This window comes from Macrosteles quadrilineatus, unplaced genomic scaffold (assembly GCF_028750875.1).
Source record: "Macrosteles quadrilineatus isolate MER2022 unplaced genomic scaffold, UCM_ALF_1.0 Scaffold_2__2_contigs__length_208266976, whole genome shotgun sequence".
Lineage (NCBI taxonomy): Eukaryota > Metazoa > Arthropoda > Insecta > Hemiptera > Cicadellidae > Macrosteles > Macrosteles quadrilineatus.
In genome coordinates, this window is record NW_026542595.1 from 411,566 (window position 1) to 434,669 (window position 23,104).

The window sequence follows — 23,104 nt, forward strand, 5'->3', positions numbered from 1 at the left end:
ATAGATTTTCTTTCTTAACCACTTGTAAAGATAAAAAAATAATAATTTAGTGTGGTATATTGAAGTGTTGTTGTGCGCTTAGTGATTACAGATTACATTTTTAAAACTGTACTTTTAAAATTCCCATGTCATTTTTATGGAGTTTAGCTTTTGTAGTTGTTTAGTTTATGTACATATTTAAATATTTTGGTAAAATTTGGGATAGGTACCTATATATTTATTCATACTTGCCGTATGTCATTTCACTTTGAATAACATTGTATTGCCCTTACTGTACTCATTAAGTTACACCTAATGATGTGTTAATATGTGCTAAACTTGTAAGGAGATATTTTAATGAAAATAAACAGGCAAATGGAAAATCACAATGTAAACAGGTTTGCTGTGGTAGGGGTGCTAGTAATGTTTAGTTTAAGTCAAAGTTGTAAGCCTGTTTTATTTGGAGCCTTTATAGTTTCAACCCATGATTAAATTACAATTTAAATTAAATATTGATGAGATACTGTAGATAATATTTTGTTTAATAAACCTTAAAATGAACCTTTCTGCAGACCATAAGTCGTTTATTCGGCAAATAAATTGAATAATACCTTCCTCTATTGTAGTTTTATTTTATTTTTAATTTTAAAAATAAAATACTCTTAAAACATATATCATCTATACAATCACCTTTCTTAGAGCCAAAACTTGTAAACCAAAACAGTAAGCTATTTTTAACAGTTGTTTTCACACTGTACTATTAAAAGATGATCAAGACTGTAAAATCGTTAGAATTGCAAAGCAGCTACTGTCTATCTAGTGGTGGGGGGGGGGCTGTTATTATACAACAATTAAGTTCTCAAGGACAACTCAGCCAACAAAAGGATAAATTGTGTCCTTAAGATAATTACAGGTTCCTCCAGTTCCTTCTATCCTGACCGGTAATTAGTAATTAACTACTAGAAGATGAGGCTGGTCAGGAGTAGAAGCCAACATTGGTAAGTACTTCAGTTAAATAATCCATATTGTACAATGATTTTAGTTTCCTCCGCTATAGTCTGCCTACATAGTACATATATGGAGAAGGTATTGGTTTTGTAAAAATGTTTGAGTTTGAGTTTTTAGTGGATATATCGTTTCGGGTCCTCCTAAACCCGAAAAAGTGGTTTTTGAGGTGATGTCTGTTTGTGTCTGTATAGTGGTGTATGTTTGGATGTGTACAGAGCTACACGCCAAACCTATGGTTCGATTTTGATCAATTTGGTTTTTTGATAACCATTGTATTTCCAGGCGTTTTTAAAATTTTTTATAATCGTCATTTTTTCTTTTAAGAAGGTTTAAATTTTATCTTGATAGAAATAAGTGGAGTAAAATTATAATTTAACAATTTTTACAAAAAAATTACAATCTCAGCTCCACCTTTGAATTCTATCACAAGTCACAGACCGCCATGATTTGCTCTATCTCCTCAGACACATGCTTGTTGATCTTTGAAATGCAAAAACAGCTCTTGCCTTTATTAATGCAATTAATGACCTTTTGTTTTCGATTTTAATAATAATCTATATACTTATTTAATACGCAAGCAGGATTTTTGTGACAATTACTCCTCCGAAACTACTGAACCGATTGTCATGTTTTTGGTGTCATTAGAAAGAGCGTAGCGTGAAGTTGTGCAGGAAACTTTCTCTTTAGGGAAATAATGAGAGATTGAGGCCCTGGAGCCCTTTGAAGTTTCGTATTTCTCCATAAGATTAACATTGGAAACGAAAATTGTTATGAAACTTCAGCTGTTGTCAGAAATCAAAAGTGAGAAGAAGAGCATAGGTTAATCCTAAACAGTCAATAAGTTTGCTAATATAGTATTATAACAGTTCGCTACAAATATTTACTTAGCAATTGCTCGAATTCGAGCAACAGGGACACTAGTCTATATAATTAATACGCTACACGAAAGTTTGTCGGTTGAACTCCTCCGCCATTTCTTAACCGATTTTATCCATTGACGTCTCATTGGAAAGAGTGTGTCGCGTAGATTTGCAAACTGACCTTACATTTTTGAAAAAGTCCCTTGGGCTCTGCCCCTGTGGCTTTGAAAGTTCCCATGTTATCCTTATGAAGAACATAATTGTTTACATTTTGATCAGCTGTATAATTTTATTATTTAAATTCATTGTTAAGCCCCTGAGCTGTATATATTATTGTAAGACTAGATTACTTACGTCAATAGCTCATTGAATTTCATTTAATGTTTCAGTACATGTTTCGACACATTGTCATCCTCAGCTGAGTACTAGTGAAGTTTTTATTCACCATATGGTTTCGTCAATGTTCAATTAAATAACACATAACACAAATACGACACGACACGGAACATATACATTTAAAACACGTAAAGCTTTAGACATGCAGGCCTGCTCGAACAAAACACACGGTCACGCCGCGGGTCGGGGACAGACTGACTAGTGACTATTTGTTTATCCAGGCTTATCATTGTTATCACGGAGGCAGTGGACAGCTGTTTCTTTGGTAGGAATGATAGAATTGAATATCGAGTTGGAGCTAAAATTTAGTTTTTCATTCAGAACAAATTTATTTTCATCGTTATTTTTGTGAGCTCTGTATATTTCGTACTCCTCCAACGTGTCCAATTTTCTGCCCTTTTCACAAATGTGGAGTATTTCTAGACTGTCTTCTATTGTTCCAAATGAGTGGTTATTGTCGATTATATGTTGGCTGAATGCTGATTTCTGTTTGTTCGTCCTAGGGTTTGGTCTGTGTTCTTTAAATCGTGTGTTAAACCCGCGACCAGTTTGGCCTATATATATGCTCGGGCAGTCAGCACATTTTAGTTTATAGACACCAGTTTTGTTATTATTGTTCATTTTTGCATTTGGCGTTTTGTAATTCAGCAAGTTTTTTGTTTTATTCTTCGTGTTGAAGACTAGGCTTAAGTTGTTATCCCTCATAGATTTTTTCAATGTGTGTTGTATGGTGTGACTGTATTCGATACATACATATTTAGCCTTATTTTCATGGTTTAGTTGGCAAGTTTCGATGTTAGTTTTTCGTTTGTTCTTATGTTTGGTGATAAGTCTGTCCACTAAACTGTCAACATAACCATTTGCCCTAGCGATGTGTTTGATTATAGCTACCTCTGAATCAAAGTCGGATTTATTTAATGGTATACTTAGTAAACGGTGTATCATTGAGTTGTAGGCACCCATTTTTTGTGAATGTGGATGGTATGAGCTGGCATGAATTGTTTGATCTGTTGTGGTCGGTTTTCTGTAGATGCTAAATTCAAGTTTCATGTCCTTCTTTTTTATGGTTAAATCTAGAAAGTTGAGTTGGTTATTATTTTCTATTTCAATGGTGAATTTCAGTTTTGGAGCTATTTTGTTGAGGTAGTTGTGGAGGAGGTTCAGTTGTCTATTGTTTCCATTGAATAACATTATTGTGTCGTCTACGTATCTATAGTAGAATAATATTTTGTCCTTATATTTGTTTTTATTTGAAAAGATGTGTTCATTTTCGATATGATCGAGGTAGATATTGGCTAAAAACCCTGATAGTGGTGAACCCATGGCTAGACCGTCTGTTTGTTGGTAAAATTTGTCTTCAAAAATAAAATAATTTTGTTTTAATATCTCTGTTAGAAGTTCCATTAACTCATTTATTGCTTGTGGTTCTAGGGTATTTGATGAATTTAGGTGGTTGTTCACAATCGTCAGAGTTTCATCTATAGGTACATTTGTATATAGGTTTACTATGTCAAATGAAGTCAATAACTGATGGGGTTTGGTGTTAAAACTCTTGATATTGTCTATGAGTTCATACGTATTTTTCAAGCTGTGATTGTTTTCAAGAATAATATGAGTTTTTAGAATACATTCGAGATGTTTTGCAGCTTTGTAAGTTGGTGCTGAGATGTAATTAACTAGAGGGCGGATTGGGGTGCCTTCTTTGTGGAGTTTAGGCAATCCACGTAGCGTTGGTGCATGAGGGTTCATCTCTTTTAGGCGTTTAATAATGTCGGCGGATAGAAGTGTTTTACTTTTATTTATAAGACCTTTGATCCTCTCTTGATATATAGGAGTCGGATCTTTGTTCAAAGCTGTGATGTTATTGTTCTCTATAAAATGTTTAACTTTGTTTACATACTCATCTTTGTACATGATAACTGCAGTATTACCTTTGTCTGCTTTGCATAGGATGGCTTTGTTTTCGATTAATTTACTTTTTATATTGTTTAACGCTAAATATTCACGTTTTTGTGTAGCTGATAAGTAAGAATTGTTTTCATATTTATTGTTGATTTTCTTTGAAATGATATGTCGAGTGACAGTTTTATACTCCTCATCAGGAATGGCTTTTATGGCGCATTCTGCATTGATCAATTCCTCAAAATAACCTTTTTTCCCAGATTTGGGTAAGTTATAGTTAAGACCTTTTTCTAATATGTCCATTTCATCTTGATCGAACACTATGTTAGTAAAATTGGTTGTTCTGGGGTAAAAGTTAAAATCGAATAATAGGATTTCTTCTTTGGATTTTTGTTTATTTATCAATAGATTGAGTTTTTTCCTCAAAGTTGCCTTCTTGTTCCTTATTATTCTAGATACAGAGCTGTTGATATTGTCTATGAAACATTGATATTGTGCTGGGTGTGTTGAGTTAGCTAATTCCAAATGTTTTTTGTATAGTAATGAGTTAAGAAGGTTCTTTTTAGAGTATAGAAATTTTATTTCATTACGGATCCATGATTTCTCTGCTGTGATCTTTGCTTTTTTCGCTGCAATTGATTGATTGTTTATTTTTATGTGCACATAGTTGGGTTTGATGTTGTGTCGTAAACATGTTTTGTTGAACTTGATATTTTGGATTGTGTTATTCAATTTCAACTTCACATTCTTGTACTGATTGGCTAATATTGCTTGACTAGCTTGATTATTTAAATTCATTGTTAAGCCCCTGAGCTGTATATATTATTGTAAGACTAGATTACTTACGTCAATAGCTCATTGAATTTCATTTAATGTTTCAGTACATGTTTCGACACATTGTCATCCTCAGCTGAGTACTAGTGAAGTTTTTATTCACCATATGGTTTCGTCAATGTTCAATTAAATAACACATAACACAAATACGACACGACACGGAACATATACATTTAAAACACGTAAAGCTTTAGACATGCAGGCCTGCTCGAACAAAACACACGGTCACGCCGCGGGTCGGGGACAGACTGACTAGTGACTATTTGTTTATCCAGGCTTATCATTGTTATCACGGAGGCAGTGGACAGCTGTTTCTTTGGTAGGAATGATAGAATTGAATATCGAGTTGGAGCTAAAATTTAGTTTTTCATTCAGAACAAATTTATTTTCATCGTTATTTGCCAAATGCAAAAATGAACAATAATAACAAAACTGGTGTCTATAAACTAAAATGTGCTGACTGCCCGAGCATATATATAGGCCAAACTGGTCGCGGGTTTAACACACGATTTAAAGAACACAGACCAAACCCTAGGACGAACAAACAGAAATCAGCATTCAGCCAACATATAATCGACAATAACCACTCATTTGGAACAATAGAAGACAGTCTAGAAATACTCCACATTTGTGAAAAGGGCAGAAAATTGGACACGTTGGAGGAGTACGAAATATACAGAGCTCACAAAAATAACGATGAAAATAAATTTGTTCTGAATGAAAAACTAAATTTTAGCTCCAACTCGATATTCAATTCTATCATTCCTACCAAAGAAACAGCTGTCCACTGCCTCCGTGATAACAATGATAAGCCTGGATAAACAAATAGTCACTAGTCAGTCTGTCCCCGACCCGCGGCGTGACCGTGTGTTTTGTTCGAGCAGGCCTGCATGTCTAAAGCTTTACGTGTTTTAAATGTATATGTTCCGTGTCGTGTCGTATTTGTGTTATGTGTTATTTAATTGAACATTGACGAAACCATATGGTGAATAAAAACTTCACTAGTACTCAGCTGAGGATGACAATGTGTCGAAACATGTACTGAAACATTAAATGAAATTCAATGAGCTATTGACGTAAGTAATCTAGTCTTACAATAATATATACAGCTCAGGGGCTTAACAATGAATTTAAATAATCAAGCTAGTCAAGCAATATTAGCCAATCAGTACAAGAATGTGAAGTTGAAATTGAATAACACAATCCAAAATATCAAGTTCAACAAAACATGTTTACGACACAACATCAAACCCAACTATGTGCACATAAAAATAAACAATCAATCAATTGCAGCGAAAAAAGCAAAGATCACAGCAGAGAAATCATGGATCCGTAATGAAATAAAATTTCTATACTCTAAAAAGAACCTTCTTAACTCATTACTATACAAAAAACATTTGGAATTAGCTAACTCAACACACCCAGCACAATATCAATGTTTCATAGACAATATCAACAGCTCTGTATCTAGAATAATAAGGAACAAGAAGGCAACTTTGAGGAAAAAACTCAATCTATTGATAAATAAACAAAAATCCAAAGAAGAAATCCTATTATTCGATTTTAACTTTTACCCCAGAACAACCAATTTTACTAACATAGTGTTCGATCAAGATGAAATGGACATATTAGAAAAAGGTCTTAACTATAACTTACCCAAATCTGGGAAAAAAGGTTATTTTGAGGAATTGATCAATGCAGAATGCGCCATAAAAGCCATTCCTGATGAGGAGTATAAAACTGTCACTCGACATATCATTTCAAAGAAAATCAACAATAAATATGAAAACAATTCTTACTTATCAGCTACACAAAAACGTGAATATTTAGCGTTAAACAATATAAAAAGTAAATTAATCGAAAACAAAGCCATCCTATGCAAAGCAGACAAAGGTAATACTGCAGTTATCATGTACAAAGATGAGTATGTAAACAAAGTTAAACATTTTATAGAGAACAATAACATCACAGCTTTGAACAAAGATCCGACTCCTATATATCAAGAGAGGATCAAAGGTCTTATAAATAAAAGTAAAACACTTCTATCCGCCGACATTATTAAACGCCTAAAAGAGATGAACCCTCATGCACCAACGCTACGTGGATTGCCTAAACTCCACAAAGAAGGCACCCCAATCCGCCCTCTAGTTAATTACATCTCAGCACCAACTTACAAAGCTGCAAAACATCTCGAATGTATTCTAAAAACTCATATTATTCTTGAAAACAATCACAGCTTGAAAAATACGTATGAACTCATAGACAATATCAAGAGTTTTAACACCAAACCCCATCAGTTATTGACTTCATTTGACATAGTAAACCTATATACAAATGTACCTATAGATGAAACTCTGACGATTGTGAACAACCACCTAAATTCATCAAATACCCTAGAACCACAAGCAATAAATGAGTTAATGGAACTTCTAACAGAGATATTAAAACAAAATTATTTTATTTTTGAAGACAAATTTTACCAACAAACAGACGGTCTAGCCATGGGTTCACCACTATCAGGGTTTTTAGCCAATATCTACCTCGATCATATCGAAAATGAACACATCTTTTCAAATAAAAACAAATATAAGGACAAAATATTATTCTACTATAGATACGTAGACGACACAATAATGTTATTCAATGGAAACAATAGACAACTGAACCTCCTCCACAACTACCTCAACAAAATAGCTCCAAAACTGAAATTCACCATTGAAATAGAAAATAATAACCAACTCAACTTTCTAGATTTAACCATAAAAAAGAAGGACATGAAACTTGAATTTAGCATCTACAGAAAACCGACCACAACAGATCAAACAATTCATGCCAGCTCATACCATCCACATTCACAAAAAATGGGTGCCTACAACTCAATGATACACCGTTTACTAAGTATACCATTAAATAAATCCGACTTTGATTCAGAGGTAGCTATAATCAAACACATCGCTAGGGCAAATGGTTATGTTGACAGTTTAGTGGACAGACTTATCACCAAACATAAGAACAAACGAAAAACTAACATCGAAACTTGCCAACTAAACCATGAAAATAAGGCTAAATATGTATGTATCGAATACAGTCACACCATACAACACACATTGAAAAAATCTATGAGGGATAACAACTTAAGCCTAGTCTTCAACACGAAGAATAAAACAAAAAACTTGCTGAATTACAAAACGCCAAATGCAAAAATGAACAATAATAACAAAACTGGTGTCTATAAACTAAAATGTGCTGACTGCCCGAGCATATATATAGGCCAAACTGGTCGCGGGTTTAACACACGATTTAAAGAACACAGACCAAACCCTAGGACGAACAAACAGAAATCAGCATTCAGCCAACATATAATCGACAATAACCACTCATTTGGAACAATAGAAGACAGTCTAGAAATACTCCACATTTGTGAAAAGGGCAGAAAATTGGACACGTTGGAGGAGTACGAAATATACAGAGCTCACAAAAATAACGATGAAAATAAATTTGTTCTGAATGAAAAACTAAATTTTAGCTCCAACTCGATATTCAATTCTATCATTCCTACCAAAGAAACAGCTGTCCACTGCCTCCGTGATAACAATGATAAGCCTGGATAAACAAATAGTCACTAGTCAGTCTGTCCCCGACCCGCGGCGTGACCGTGTGTTTTGTTCGAGCAGGCCTGCATGTCTAAAGCTTTACGTGTTTTAAATGTATATGTTCCGTGTCGTGTCGTATTTGTGTTATGTGTTATTTAATTGAACATTGACGAAACCATATGGTGAATAAAAACTTCACTAGTACTCAGCTGAGGATGACAATGTGTCGAAACATGTACTGAAACATTAAATGAAATTCAATGAGCTATTGACGTAAGTAATCTAGTCTTACAATAATTTTATTGCTGTTATTTAATTTTTAATTCAATGAAACACATTGAGTACATTTATTTACTATTTGAGTTTGTGTAAACATAACCCCCAAGACGGATCGTGTTAGTATGGTTGTATCTTAAATTTGTGTATTTATCGTTGTTTTGTGCCGCTATGATGGATTGTGTTAGCATGATTGTAACTTAAATTTGTGCATTTATCGTTGTTTTGTGTAGCTATAATTTGTTTATTATTTGTTGTTTATTCCTTATGTCTCTGACGCAACGACAACGAAACATAGACAGGAAGCGCAATCGTTATAACGACCGCAGCAGAACAGTGGCGCGTAAAAGGCTTAACTCATCACAGTCTGAACCTGGACCTGGACACTATTAGGTTACAAATGCGCCCTAACACTACCCCAAAACGACTTTTCGTTCTCAATTTGCCCTCTATTAATGACCTGTGTTGCCTGGACAGTGAGGCATTTTGAGAAGGAGGGAACCGTCCGGAATGCTTTAGGTTTATCAATAACGAAGATAAACAGGGTCTGAGTTACACAACGGTAATATTTGAGTTGATCTTTTAAACTCATTGTAAATATGACTGTTATTCCATCTGAAATAACTCCTGTAATACTTTGTTATTGCTCGAATTCGAGCAACATGTACACTAGTTTTAATAATAATATTTTCAGTCATTGCTCTTAAACACATTTGAAATTCATTTCTGTTTATTCCACCTAAATAATTTACAATAACAATTGATACAACAAACTAACAAATTAAAACAGAATAATAGCAAGATATTTGACATTATAACAAATGCTCCAGTGTAGCCTATTCACTCATAAATAAAACCAAAGATACCATGGAAATTCATTCAAGATATTTGTATCAATCTAGTCGAATTGTGGAAACCCATTTCTGTTTTCATTAATATTTAGCAGGTTGTTATTACCTGATGATTGCCAATCATGGCAATCTGTGTTATTCCCAATTACTCCAGATGATTACAGATTGTGGTTAGAAATGTTGAGTAATTTTATTTGGAGGTAATTAACATTATTACTAATCTTGTATAATAATTTCTTTGTAAACCTATTTCACTCTCGACTTACTTGTAATGTTTTATTTCTTTTTAAAAACAAATAAAAATTTTATATTTCTAAATTACAAAATAGTTTTTGTCAAAACTATCTAGAATGACTTTCTCTACTGTGAAATATGTGAATACTTTTTGCCCTGAGAAAATATCATTTGATATACTAGGATCTGTCCCGTAAAGAATTACTAACTATCTCTTATTGCTACTAAAGTAAGATGCATCTAATTCCTATCATGTTAACAATAAATATTACTTATCTATAGAGTGGGCTGTGTTAGTTATTAAATTTTTTTACTGATTCTAATACCAGATGCTACTTAAGTCAATATCATCAATTATTCCATTACCAATGAAAAAAAAAACAGTCGAGTCCAGTATTGAACCATTGAAATAGCTTATAGGTTAGTAAGAATAAAACAGGTGATGGGATTAATATATTAATAGGTGAATACTGCAACCATTCAGTTGTGTGACACAGCTAACTGTTGATAATATCATTGGAATGAACATTTCATTTTTTCTTCTGAACGGTTTTTTACATGATCATTTGATCAAATGTTTTTCATGACTGATTACCTTACCAGTAAATATTTGTTTATGGTATGTGAATAAACTTAATCAAGTTATAGGCAGAGTGAAGGAAAATGAGAACAACACTAAGTATTTAATTTTATTGTGGACTATCATTTACGGATATTGAAGCAATCGTGACTATCATGACTAACTGCTCTATTATAACTAAGTGCCACCTTACAAATACCAAAGATTATTACATTCTTGCACAAAATAAGAAGTTTTATTATTCAGTACATGTTTAGAAAATGTTTCAATTCAGAGCAGCACAGTCTGTATCCAGACATTGAATTTTTGAGGAAGCGAGCAAGTAAACTGGATCTGTGAGGTACCTTGACCAACTGAGGAGAAAGGATCTGCTGAAGGCTGGATGAGGAATTGGATCAATGTCCTGTACCAAACAAACACAATACACTACAACATCTGTCCAGTTAAGTACATTATCAAAGGCTTTACTTGACTGAGTGAGATAAATTAGTGCAACATTGTGTCATTACACATCTACTTGTGAAGACGAGGTATACTTTCAGCTACTGTCTGTGAGCTATAACAACCATTGCTTTGCAATATTATAACTCCCTAGATACAGTAGCTTTCTTTCAGAGTCAGTGATGGACAAAAGACAATTTTCTCCCTCCAAAACTAACTCTGCATTCATGTATGCATTGAGCACTAAGCTTCTAAACTTCAATCCCTTTTTATTTTATTTTTTTATCCATTTACTCATCACTTTATGAGATATCATACACATTGGATAATTCTTAGTTAGCACCCCAAATAAAATTGGATTAACTGAGGTGATAAAAGGGGGAACTGATTCCCCAAGTAAAATATATAGCTAATAAACCTAAAAATTATATTACTAAATAAAAAGTGTTTTCTGTAATTATGATTTTTAATAAGTGACACAAATAATAAAAAATAAAAAACCATGTTTTAAAATCAAATTATCAAAACAAGTTTAGCAGTATTAATGATATCACGTTAAAAAAAATCTTCCACAGATTAGACAATTTCTTCTCATTAAATATTTACGACTTATCGAACTCTGCAGGTCAAAGTGCAGGAGATAAGGTAGAGCATGTACAGAAGCCTAGGCCAACGCCCCTAGTATTTTTATAGCAATGGATAGGAAAGGAACTATAGTTACCATTATTTATAGGTTATGTTTATTTGTTCTGGTTGTAAGGTAAGTTTCACGTCTTGTTACCACACAGTTGGCAAACTTACTGATGGATTAATTAAGGAAGTTTATATTTATTAAGAAAATGTTCATCTAAAAGTACCTAATAAGGAAGAATACAAATATTCCATAATTATTTAGGCAATAGATAGTTCAAATATATAAATACAGTGAATTTACCTTTCAATTTCAGGAAATTAAAAAGTATTTTGTAAATAAAGCTGACTTACTTTATTGTGATAATCGATTTACACTTTTATGGTAGCTATCGTTTTATACAGTAGTTTTTCATTTTGTTTTATAGATAATTTTTAATCAGTTTCATAAATTGTAAAAATGTATACTTTCTAAACTAGTTATCCTGCCACACTTTGTTTAGTATATTTATTGTCAAGACGGTAATTTAACTATATGAAGAGAGAGCTTTTATCCATCTTCCTTATCAAGAGCATACATCTATCTCAAAACAGCATAGCAATACAAATCAAATATTAATCAATTGGTGGTTAATTGGTGTTTAGTTATACAAAATACTGACTTAATACTATAAAAACAAATTGATATACATAGCTTTTTGATCCATATTGTCCTAGAAAAAAAGCAAGACATGTGAAATTGAAATAAAAAGGTAGGCTACGGTATGAAGTTTTTGCAAAATATTACAAATTCCTAAATTAAGCTGTTTTATGATATTTTTGCGGTTTGAATGCTTTATGAATAGAATGCTAATGAAAAACAAACAAATGGACAAGTTACATTTTAGAATCAACAAAGAAAAGATACACTGAACTGTAAAAATTCACAAACATGATTATTTTAACCTAAAATAGAGAATGGCATGTTTGTTACGTTTTTAATTAATATTTGTTTATATTTAGCTGCAGAGCAGATACAAACTCTGAAGTTATCGTAACATTGAGCACAGGAAAAGTTTCTGGATTGAAACTAGTCTCTGCAGTCAACAAGGTCTATTATAGCTTTCAAGGTATCCCATATGCCGCCCCTCCAATTGGCTACCTCCGATTTAAGGTAACTTTTATTCTTTTTTTTTTGTACAATATAACAAAAGTAAGATATTTGTAATGACTCTGCAGTATATGACTCACTCAATATATCCTAGAGGTAAGTCATCAAATATTTTGAAGGTCGTCAGTTTTATTCAGAAAAAAAGGCAGTAGCAAGAAAATTAAAAACCGCTATAGCCTTGATAATGGAGTCTTTTAAATATTCTCTTTAGTTGTCAAAAAAACTGCTGATCTTAGCCTTTAACAAAACTGCAAATGTCATATATTTGCTCTCACTCATCTTACAACAATTAGGTTAATCAAAGACAGGCAGCTATGAGTGGAATAAAAAAAGGAGCCACAAGAATAATTAAGGTAAAATTTGGACCCTTTATATGTGCCCAGAGATTTTCCAGATGTTGATATTGAATCTTGAGTTATCATGTATTGTATTAGGTCAACATTTGCCATTTGCTTACTCTTGTGAGATCGATTTTATTATAATTTTATTTACTTGATCAGTGATAAAATTTTGTACCTATATTATGTATATGCAATTTTTACTTAACCTCAACCTATAATACTACAACAATGACTCCACATTTAAGTTTGCAATTTATACCGGTATTTTGAGAATATCACAACAAACAAATATTTTTAATTTAATGGAAAATATAATATATTTTCCAGCCTCCCAGACCACCCCACAGGTGGAATGGCACATTGAAAGCCTACGAAGCTCCTCCAGCCTGCTCTCAGCCATGGCAAAGAGTACAGTTTCCAGAGAAATACAGCGAAGACTGTCTGTACATTAGTGTCTTCACTCCCTACCTACAGGTATAGTCAGTAGTTTGCTCCTTCCTTACCGTAAATAATAGTGTTGATTTTAATATTTTATTTTATTTACAATACTAGAAGACAGGTTGAATACCAAATTACAAAGTACAGTAGTATTAATATGTTACAAAAAATGTGTTCACATACATGATAATAATGTATTCAAGTAAATCTTCCGGAAAAAATTACTTCAAATTTTTAAACTCCCAATATAACAATAATAGCATAACAATAATCTATTAAAATATAACAATAATTGGATAAAGATATAAGGAGGTGCAAAGGTACAAGACAGGCACTTGAACTCATATTTTTTTCTGGTTGGTTGGTGGTTGTATTTTAGTGTCAAGTATATTTAAAAACAAATTTACATATGAACTTTCACATCCCTCCTAGTACAGTGTTTTGTACTTAACTTCATAGAACCGGGCACCTAATGTCTGTGACGTCAATGATATCATAATTCTAGACGAGACCACACAAAATGATCCATTATTGTAGAATTTTTTTAATAATTTGACTACCTATATTTTTGCAACAATACATTAGTTTAGTTTGATTTGCTCTCGCTTGACTCCTAAGTGTTCAGCCACCAGGAGATGAGCTTTTACCAGTCATGGTGTGGATTCATGAAGGAAAGCATTACCAAGGGTCAGCCACCAAGCACAAGTATGGAGCAGACTTTCTGATGACTGGGGAAGTAATTGTGGTCACCTTCGACTACAGACTTGGTGTATTTGGTGAGTGATCCTGTAATAAAATAAACTAAATGCCCTCTGGAAATATATTTAATAAGAGCTCACACACTAGTAAAATTTATTTACCTTAAATGAGAAAAATTTTGTCTATATCTATGCACCATATAAAACACTGAAAAAAATAGGTTTCAGATTTTTTTTATCTGAAAAGTTAGGCTACTTGCTCATCGATTCTAGCAGATTGGTGAATTGGTGGCTCAGTCGGTAGAGCCTTGGACTTCAGACCCAGGGCAGCATTGTCGTGGGTTTGGCATCCTCTGGTACCTCCACTACTTCAGTTCACCCTGTACTGTACCAGCTCACCCCTTGCTACATGCTTGGATAAGTTAAATACATGCCTCTGTGGAGGGGGCAAGTGCAAAGTAAGAGAAGCCGCCAAGCTTCACATTGAGCAGTTTCACCCAGGGACCAAGGATTAATATAGCCTGGCAATGTAGAGTGTCTATTAAAGCCATCAGTAGTGGCAGGGCCTACCAAAGGTTAAGAGAACATCACATAATTTGTCTTCTGCCAAAGCGTGTTAGCGAGCTGAGGATGATGGTCACTTTGTAAATGAAGAGTCAAAAAACAAAACAAATCAAACCAAAATTTAATTTAATGGATTCATTAAACCTGCTTGCTGACTGTCTAACTTCATATATAAAGCATTACTGCAACAATATTCATTTTAAACAACCTGAATTCCATTTAAGTTTCTATTTCATTTTAACAGGTTTTCTTAACATGAATACAAAAAGTGCTCAGGGTAACGCGGGTTTGAAAGATATGGTGGCAGCTCTGAAATGGGTACAAAAGGAGATCAGACATTTTGGTGGCAACCCCAAGAAAGTCACTATATTTGGAGGGAGTTCAGGAGCGCAGGATGTCAGCTGCTTATACCTCTCTCCATTATCTCAAGGTAACATGTCCTATGTTAGACCAGTAGATTTAAACTTAGTAGGTTTTATAACTGTGATAAGTTTGTCAAAATTCAACCACCAAACAAACCCACTTCTCTAAAGACACAAAATACAGTTAAGTGAAGAAAATGTTTATTGATGGTCAACAATTTTCTGTTTATCCTGTAAGTAAATACCTGATATTCAATACACGGTACTATGTTACTTGTGTTGCAATAGCTTAACAATAACTGCATCATTAAAAAAAAATGTGAATTTGAAAACTTTTTAGGTGTTTGTAAAATGATACAATAAATAAAGCACAGAATGTTGCTTGATTCTGGAACCCTAGTATGCTAGTATGGCATTGGCAATTGACCTATTAGTTGAGACTATGATTAGCTTAGAACATGCAGACATCTGATGGTAACAAAACCATGGGGACTGTTTACATTAAAAATCTATAAAACAACATTTAGGACAAAATATACAAATTAAAAAGATTTCCAGCCAAGGATTAGCCAACCAGGTAGGCTTGTTTAGAGTGCTTAGTTTCTAAAGGGTTGCCAGTTGTGATAGCTATAAGATTAGCTATTATTAGTTATCGTATACTCATCTTACACTCATCCTTCACTCATATTTGGGTTAAAATACGCACATAGTGGCGTCCCCAACTTAAATAATTGATAATTGATAATTGATAAGTAGTATTATTACCAGTATACTGCCCAGGCATTCTCGATGACGTGGAACATACATTTTTCCACTGCCAGCGCTGGGAAAGGCCCCGCCTGGAGGCTCAGCAGTTAGTAGGACTGCTTTCGGTGGACACGGTCATACCGATGATGACGGAGGGTGAGGACAATTGGACCTGTGTGTCACATTACATCCAGGGTATTCTCCGCGCCAAGAAGCTCGACCTTGACCGGGATGCGGTGTAGGTCATAAAGAATCTAAATGCCAGAAACGGTGTGAGCCCTGAGGGCTTAGGTCACATGTTGGCCTGACTTGAAGTAATGTGACAAACAATTCCAGGCCTGTGTGAAACAGAGTAGAAGGGGTTTTTTAGTGAGTAGTCTGATAATTTCAGGAGTCTCACACTACAGGCTGGCTACCTGTGTGTGTAAAAGCATTTTCTCTCCTCTCCCTAAAAAAAAGTATTATTACCAATCCTTCTCCCTCGTCCACACAGACAATATATATTGTGTTCCACACAACAGAAAACAGAAAAAAAAAACACAGTTTCAGTTTTAGTAGAGAGATATTGCCTTAAATAGTTTAAAATTAAATAATAAAAAACACTAGAGAGACAATGACAATGACAATGACAAATTCTTTATTTAACCTGCCCTGAGTTAGACCAAAGGTCCACTCTTCCCCCAGGACAGGAACAACAAATATACAAACATCATATACATGTACAGAGTTGTGGACTATGAAAATCTAAAATTTACTTTTAATAAGTGAAAAACACAAATTATATAGGCTAACAATTCAGAAGTGTAAAAAAGAAATTAACTTACACTTACAGAGAGAGAGAGGTCCTTGAACGCCTTTCAATTATTTCCACCTTCAAATCGAGGTCTGTTTGTGTCTATTTCACTACAAAGCTTTAGAGAACCCATGAAAATCATTTGAGGTGTATTTCATGTTACAGGACTTTTTCACCGAGCCATCTCTCAGAGTGGCCAGTACTGTGGTACCAGCAATAACATCAACACTGTACTCTCTAGCCGCACTCTGGCACGTCTGCTGGGTTGTGACTACAGGAAACCTGAGGCTGTTGTTGCCTGCCTGAGGGGCATCACTGCTCAGGTGCTGGCCGAGAGACAGATGGAAGTTGCCACTCAAGAGGTGAGACTAGTAAAGTGTCATACGTTACACAATATAATAGAGAACGATTTAACTGTCTAACATATGACTAGGTTTTAACTGCTTCATGATTAATTTTGAAAAAGAGTTCATCAATTAGTGTACTCAAAAACAATATCTATTATCTCTATCTATCATCTCAAGTCTCAACTAATTTTCATCAAAGCCTTTTTTTAAGTTTACCATAGATTCTACTACCTATAATAACCTTTATAATTTTTGAAATTTATGTCTTCAATGGTTCCAGCCAGGAGATCCAGAGAACCCATTCCTGCAGAGTGTAGAGGAAGACCATGGTGAGGAGGTGATGATCCCAGTTGACCCCTCGGAGTTACTACAGTCATCAACCTCCAAAGTCCCGTACCTCATGGGTCTCAATACTGGGGAGGGTATCATGGAAATAAAGGATCTTCAAGGTTAGACCACCGTAAAAATCACTGTCCTATTTAGCCTTTGTAATGACACTTTTTATATTTATTTACTCATTATAATCACATTACATTCATATTTTGACAGGTACCGGATTCCTCAGTCTTAAAAATAAAACCTATTGTAAATAAACGGTATCAGCAATCTGACACATACTTTCTCCCATTAGCTTGTCAACAACCTTTACCATGGGTAAGCGATGAGAGTAACCAACTATGATATTAATTGGCAAAAATCACAAAATCTCCATTTACTTTTGAACTATAATTTTTACAGGAATGGGGGTCGCACTAGTTTCCTTAGAATTATAACGATAACGACGATAAAAACAGATTTCAATCAGAATCTGTTTTTTAAAATCCATTTTTCCGTTTTTCATGGGTTTTATGGGAAAATAACAAAGTTACAATAAATTTTGAACTCTAATTTTTACAGCAATGGGGGTTGCACTATGTTGTTAAGAATTATAAGTACCATCACATACAAATTTCAATCAAAACCTGCTTTTTCAAAAATACGGTTTTCTATTTATTTCATGTTTTTTTATGGGGAAATAACATAATTTACAATAACTTTTAAACAGTAATTTTTACAGAAATAAAAATTTGACCATTTTGTTCAGAAGTTAAAGGCCTACAACAATACTAAATTTTTATCAAACTCGATCGGGCCGTTTTTGAGAAAAGTTGTTGGAAAAATGAAAAAAAAAACGCCTGGATTAGTACCAAATTTAATCAAAATCGGACCACAGGTGTAGTCTGTAGGTCAGTACATATCCACACACACACACAAACACACACACAAAGACATCACTTTGGAAACCACTTTTTTGGGTTCAGGGGGACCCAAAACGGATATATCCACTCAAAAGTGAAACTCGAAAATTTTGACAAAAACAATACTTTCTCCATATATACTATGTATAGGAGGAGAAATTAAAAACATACAAAAAAATTCCACTGCTTGTTATTTAATTCTACTAATTCAATTTCCAGGAAATCTCCAACTGAATTAAAAGCCTTCCAGAGTAGAGCCATATCTTTAGAGTGTTTCAAATCTGTAAATACAATATTGATCTCTTTTAGTACTGAAAGCAATATATCATAAATGTTGGGTCCTACCAATATACTGTGGAGTTAGATCAAATACTAATTGACACTAAATACAAGAACGAATGTGTGTTTCATTTGATGAGGGAAGAATTTAAAGTCTTCATACTTTCTTCAACTAATCTACTAGGTTCAAACTGAAAAGAGGAGGATACTTAAATTACTAGACCAACCGCTATATTCTAAAGGCAAAAATAATTATTAATAATGCTGTTCACACAAGTATTTTTTCCAGAATACCCAAATCAGTTCAGTGATTTTGAGCGAGACTTTGAGAAGTATCTTCCATACAATATAAAGGAAAAAAGTTCTAAAAAAGCACTACAGTATATTATAAAGAAATTGAAGAAATTTTACTTCCATAACAAAAATGTAACCGTTGACACCATTGATGGGTTTATTGATGTAAGTATTTATGGAACAGAAGAGGAACTGCATGGTAATATTAATAGTTTAAATGTTATGGCTGTTTTTGGAGTTTTACAAAATATGCCAGTCATTTCTGATTTAAAATGACTCAAAAGACATGTACCATATTTTGGTGTGGGTGCTGCAAAAAGTATCAGCAAATATAAAACCTCGTACAATAGTAAAAGAATGTTAGCAATGTACAGTTCTTTACTCATTTATAAACCAGAATAGTTATATTTGTATATCAGTAGGCCTACACTAGGAGATGTATCAGATAACAGATAGTAGATTTTAGACTTTTATTGAGAGTTTTTAGTTGATCATTTTACTTAATTGTTCTATGGATTTAAGCAAAATTTAATTTCAAAATGTTTTGAACTAATGTGTAGCGGTATAGTTTATGTATAAAAATGCCATGGAAGATATTTATATAATTTTTGTATCAATTTTTTTTTATTAAAAAAAATGTAGGGATACTTTTAATAATATTAATGAAGTATATAGGCCTATTATTTGGATTGAAATATTAATATTACAACTGATTACAGGGTTTTTGATAGTATTATTGGCTCCTATCTTTCTCTTTCACAAGAAAACTACAATTCTTAGGAACAATTTTATGACAAACATATTTATTTCAACTTAAACAACTCCTGGCTTAACATTGAAGTATCCTTTATAACTTGTTCCAGTTCATGACAGACAAAATGTTCATGTACAGCATCGTGACACACGCAAAATATCTGAGTAACCACACAAACGTCTTTTTATATCTGTTTGCATACAAAGGAGCGTTTGAGGAGCCTCTCAAAATTACCAAAGACTTAAATTTAACAGGTAAAAGAACTAACTTTTAAACATTTTAAAACTAAGATAAACCAGTGTATTTAATTCATATATATTCCTTTACGTTGGTATTTTAGCTGAAAATATCTTGTTCAATTGCAAATAGTTTGAAACAATCAAAGACAGTTTTAGGGATTTTTTAATATTTTGAATTATGTTCAATGGACAAATGTGTAATTAATATCAAAGGAACAGAATATGCTACAAAAGTTGTTGAATTAACATATTCAACAATTAGATCTTTGACTACACCACTGTGGGTAGACATTGTATTCCCATCATGTAAAAGTTGTAGCCAATTCCATAATAAGAAGTTAGTTCAATTTTGACATTGTCAGATTTGGCTGTTGCATAATGAATTTATTCTTACTGTCTCCTTTTGTTTTATAACCAAGTGTTTTTCTTTCTTTCTTTCCTAACCACCAATGAAGTATCTGATTGTGCATGACTATGACGAGTGACTGGTCGAAATCCATAGTCAATGCATTATCTTTTATCACATCGTTTATCAAATATTGTCTGCAGACTTTTTTATCAAAGTACAACAACAAATACAAGTTCATAATTCTGTTTAAGAAGTTATTTTAAGACCAATTCTTTGGTGAAGGTAAACTGAAAGGGTGACTTTTACAGTATTTTGGTATGTATCTGATCTACATGCCATAGGATGAAAATCTACAAAAGCTAATTAATACTGTACAGGTTGAATAATAGTGGTACACTATCAAAAGCACCATTCACCTATATGTTTTCATAGATGGGAACACAGATAGATGGGTCTACAGTGCTTTGGTATCCAACGTCAATGGTTATAATTATACTCAGATTGATATTCTAAACAGGCTTTTCTCAAAATGTAAGCTTTGAATAGCATTTTAGCTTAACAAAATTAATCAACCCAAAAACTACTTTGATTTTATTAAAAAAGGGACATACACAAGCTACTTGGTTTGGCGTTGGTGATGATAGTGAGTATCACAACTTACGTTACCATGGTCCTATATTGCTGTTCAAACAAAGGGTGCATAATGGGTAGATTCTAATATATACTTCCATAATAGAAATAGTTGAATACTGTTCCAGTTCTTAACTAATGCAAAAGGCCTACAAGTGAGAAATTAAATAAGTTTGTAAAATCCAAATCAGTAAACTATGTTACTTTTAACAAATTCATTGAAATACACAGTAGGGATTAAATATGTTTCTTAGGTATTTGTTTCTGCTTAACAGTATTACCTGTACAGGAGTGGTGCATGGCAGAGAGCTAGGCTACATGTTCTACCGGCCCACAGTGATAGAAACTCAATCTCACATGTCTGACTACCCACAGGAGTGTGAGATGGTAACCAAGATGGTCACCTTATGGACAAACTTTGCCAGATATGGGTATGCCTCATCAGGGACTTTGACTGCTGAAATTATTTTTAAGGTCAACATGCACGACATTAATCAAGAATCCATAAAAATTCTTTAATCATGTACAATATGGATAAAGCTTTTACTATATATTTCACATGCTTCATACATGTACATGGTTTATTCAAATACTTTATACTCAATTATACACTTCAAATCATACATTCATTTATAATATGATTAAATTAACATTTAAGGGAAACTGTTAAAGATTATTCAAATATGAATTGGTAATTTTACTCAAAATCAAAGTGTTTTGTTCTTATATTACCGTACTTAAGTCTAAAGACAAATAAAGATGTAACAGCATTGACTATAGTTTTAACCTAGTTCATAAAACTTCAGTTTTGCACACTGAATGGGGAAAAAAGGTATTAACCCTTTTGACTCCAACACTTGATATATCAGACCAAACTTCTACCGACTACCTACACAAATTTAGGGTGACTAAAAAATGCAGCTGAAAGCTATAGGTTAACTGGCATGTACTGCAACTCGGGGGGTTAGGGCTTTGGGTTGACCAGTGGTGCTAGGGAGATGGACAGTTGAGTCTGAGTGGTCTCAGTCTAAGCTCTAAGGCATTGTCTCTTCAGCCACTAGACAACACCATAGATTGAGGGTTTGAATCCAGTCTCAAACAGGTCTGATGTAGAAGGCTTGGGTAAACTCTTTGTGAGCTGCATCTTAAATCAGGCATATATACTAACTTTTGATTGTGCCTGTTGTGTGAATGTCCTGTTTTAAAATGTTTTTATATTATTTGGATTTTTATTTGTCATGAAATTTGTACATACTATCCGCACTGTAATCTACAGCAGTCCAACACCAGTGGATGACGCTGTGCTTGGAGCTACTTGGCTCCCAGTCAATGGCTCTCTCACCCAGCACCTGGTTATCAACAGTTCCCTGACCATGGACCAGACCCCGCTGTACTCGGCCCGTGTGGCTATGTGGGACGAGGTGTACTTGATAGCAGAACAGGACATTGCCGAGGCCTCGTGGTCCATCGCCATCATGATAGTGACAGCTGTCTGTGTATTGTCCGTCTCCAGCCTCACATTTCTGTTGTACGACTGTTGTTGTCGCAAACGAGACCAGTACCAGGTCTTGGAGTAAATTGTGTTTTTTCAGTATTGTTATTGTGATAAGAAGTTTATAATGTGTTTGATGAATAAAGTTTTTCTTATTTTAAATAGAGATTAATTGAATTCTTAATAGACTACTCCCTTTAGGATAGATGAAAATGTTCTTTTAGGGACTTTAGCCATTAGCCGAATATAGCTCTTTTTTTAAAGGAAAATATTGATTTTGCTTGGCTAGCTGATCCCCATACAGTTATCCAATAGTTCATTTTGGAAGAAGGATATGCATGGAAAATCAGGATTTGAGTCTCAATATTAGTAGTGTCTCAAATTACTCTGAGTACAAAGGTAGCTGATTATAAACGTTTAGATAAGATTTGAATTTGTAGTTTCCAATATTTAGATTTGGATCCATTTTTACACCAAGATATTCAACATAATTTTGAGAAGTTAAAGAGTCGGTATTAGAGTTTATAGTAAGATGTTTATTTAATTTGGAAGCTGAAAATTCTGTTAATTTAGTTTTCGACACATTCATAATCAGACCATTTACAGTCCAGACCAGGCTTTTTGGCTGTTTGGAAACAGAAGAATCTAAATTTTCCTTGTTTCCTTTAAAAGTTAAAGCCGTATCATCTGTAACTAGAAAGATGTGGAGTAGCAAAGGTCATTGGGTCATTCACTTATATAATAAAAAGACAAGTGGCAAGAATGGATCCCTGATGCACTCCGTATGAAGCACTTATCCAGTCTA

The 23,104-nt window shown here is 33.7% G+C and overlaps 1 protein-coding gene across 1 annotated transcript; it reads left to right on the forward strand.

Moving 5' to 3' along the window:
• The first annotated feature begins 945 nt into the window (after positions 1–945).
• Positions 946–22,465, forward strand: LOC128986596 (juvenile hormone esterase-like). Its single transcript, XM_054407040.1, has 11 exons — positions 946–977; positions 12,587–12,737; positions 13,403–13,549; positions 14,139–14,289; positions 15,020–15,205; positions 16,843–17,039; positions 17,305–17,473; positions 18,831–19,000; positions 19,699–19,843; positions 21,097–21,238; positions 22,084–22,465. Exons 1-11 carry the CDS (start codon positions 946–948, stop codon positions 22,382–22,384), a joined length of 1,791 nt encoding a protein of 596 aa, XP_054263015.1. The 3' UTR covers positions 22,385–22,465.
• The last annotated feature ends 639 nt before the right edge of the window (positions 22,466–23,104 follow it).

Bases quoted from the DNA above. Each gene is read 5' to 3' on its own strand.
- LOC128986596 (XM_054407040.1), top strand. From the start codon at position 946: ATGAGGCTGGTCAGGAGTAGAAGCCAACATTG. The intron at 978-12,586 runs GTAAGTACTTCA...GTTTATATTTAG, and splicing joins AGGAGTAGAAGCCAACATTG to CTGCAGAGCAGATACAAACT. The intron at 17,040-17,304 runs GTGAGACTAGTA...CAATGGTTCCAG, and splicing joins TGGAAGTTGCCACTCAAGAG to CCAGGAGATCCAGAGAACCC.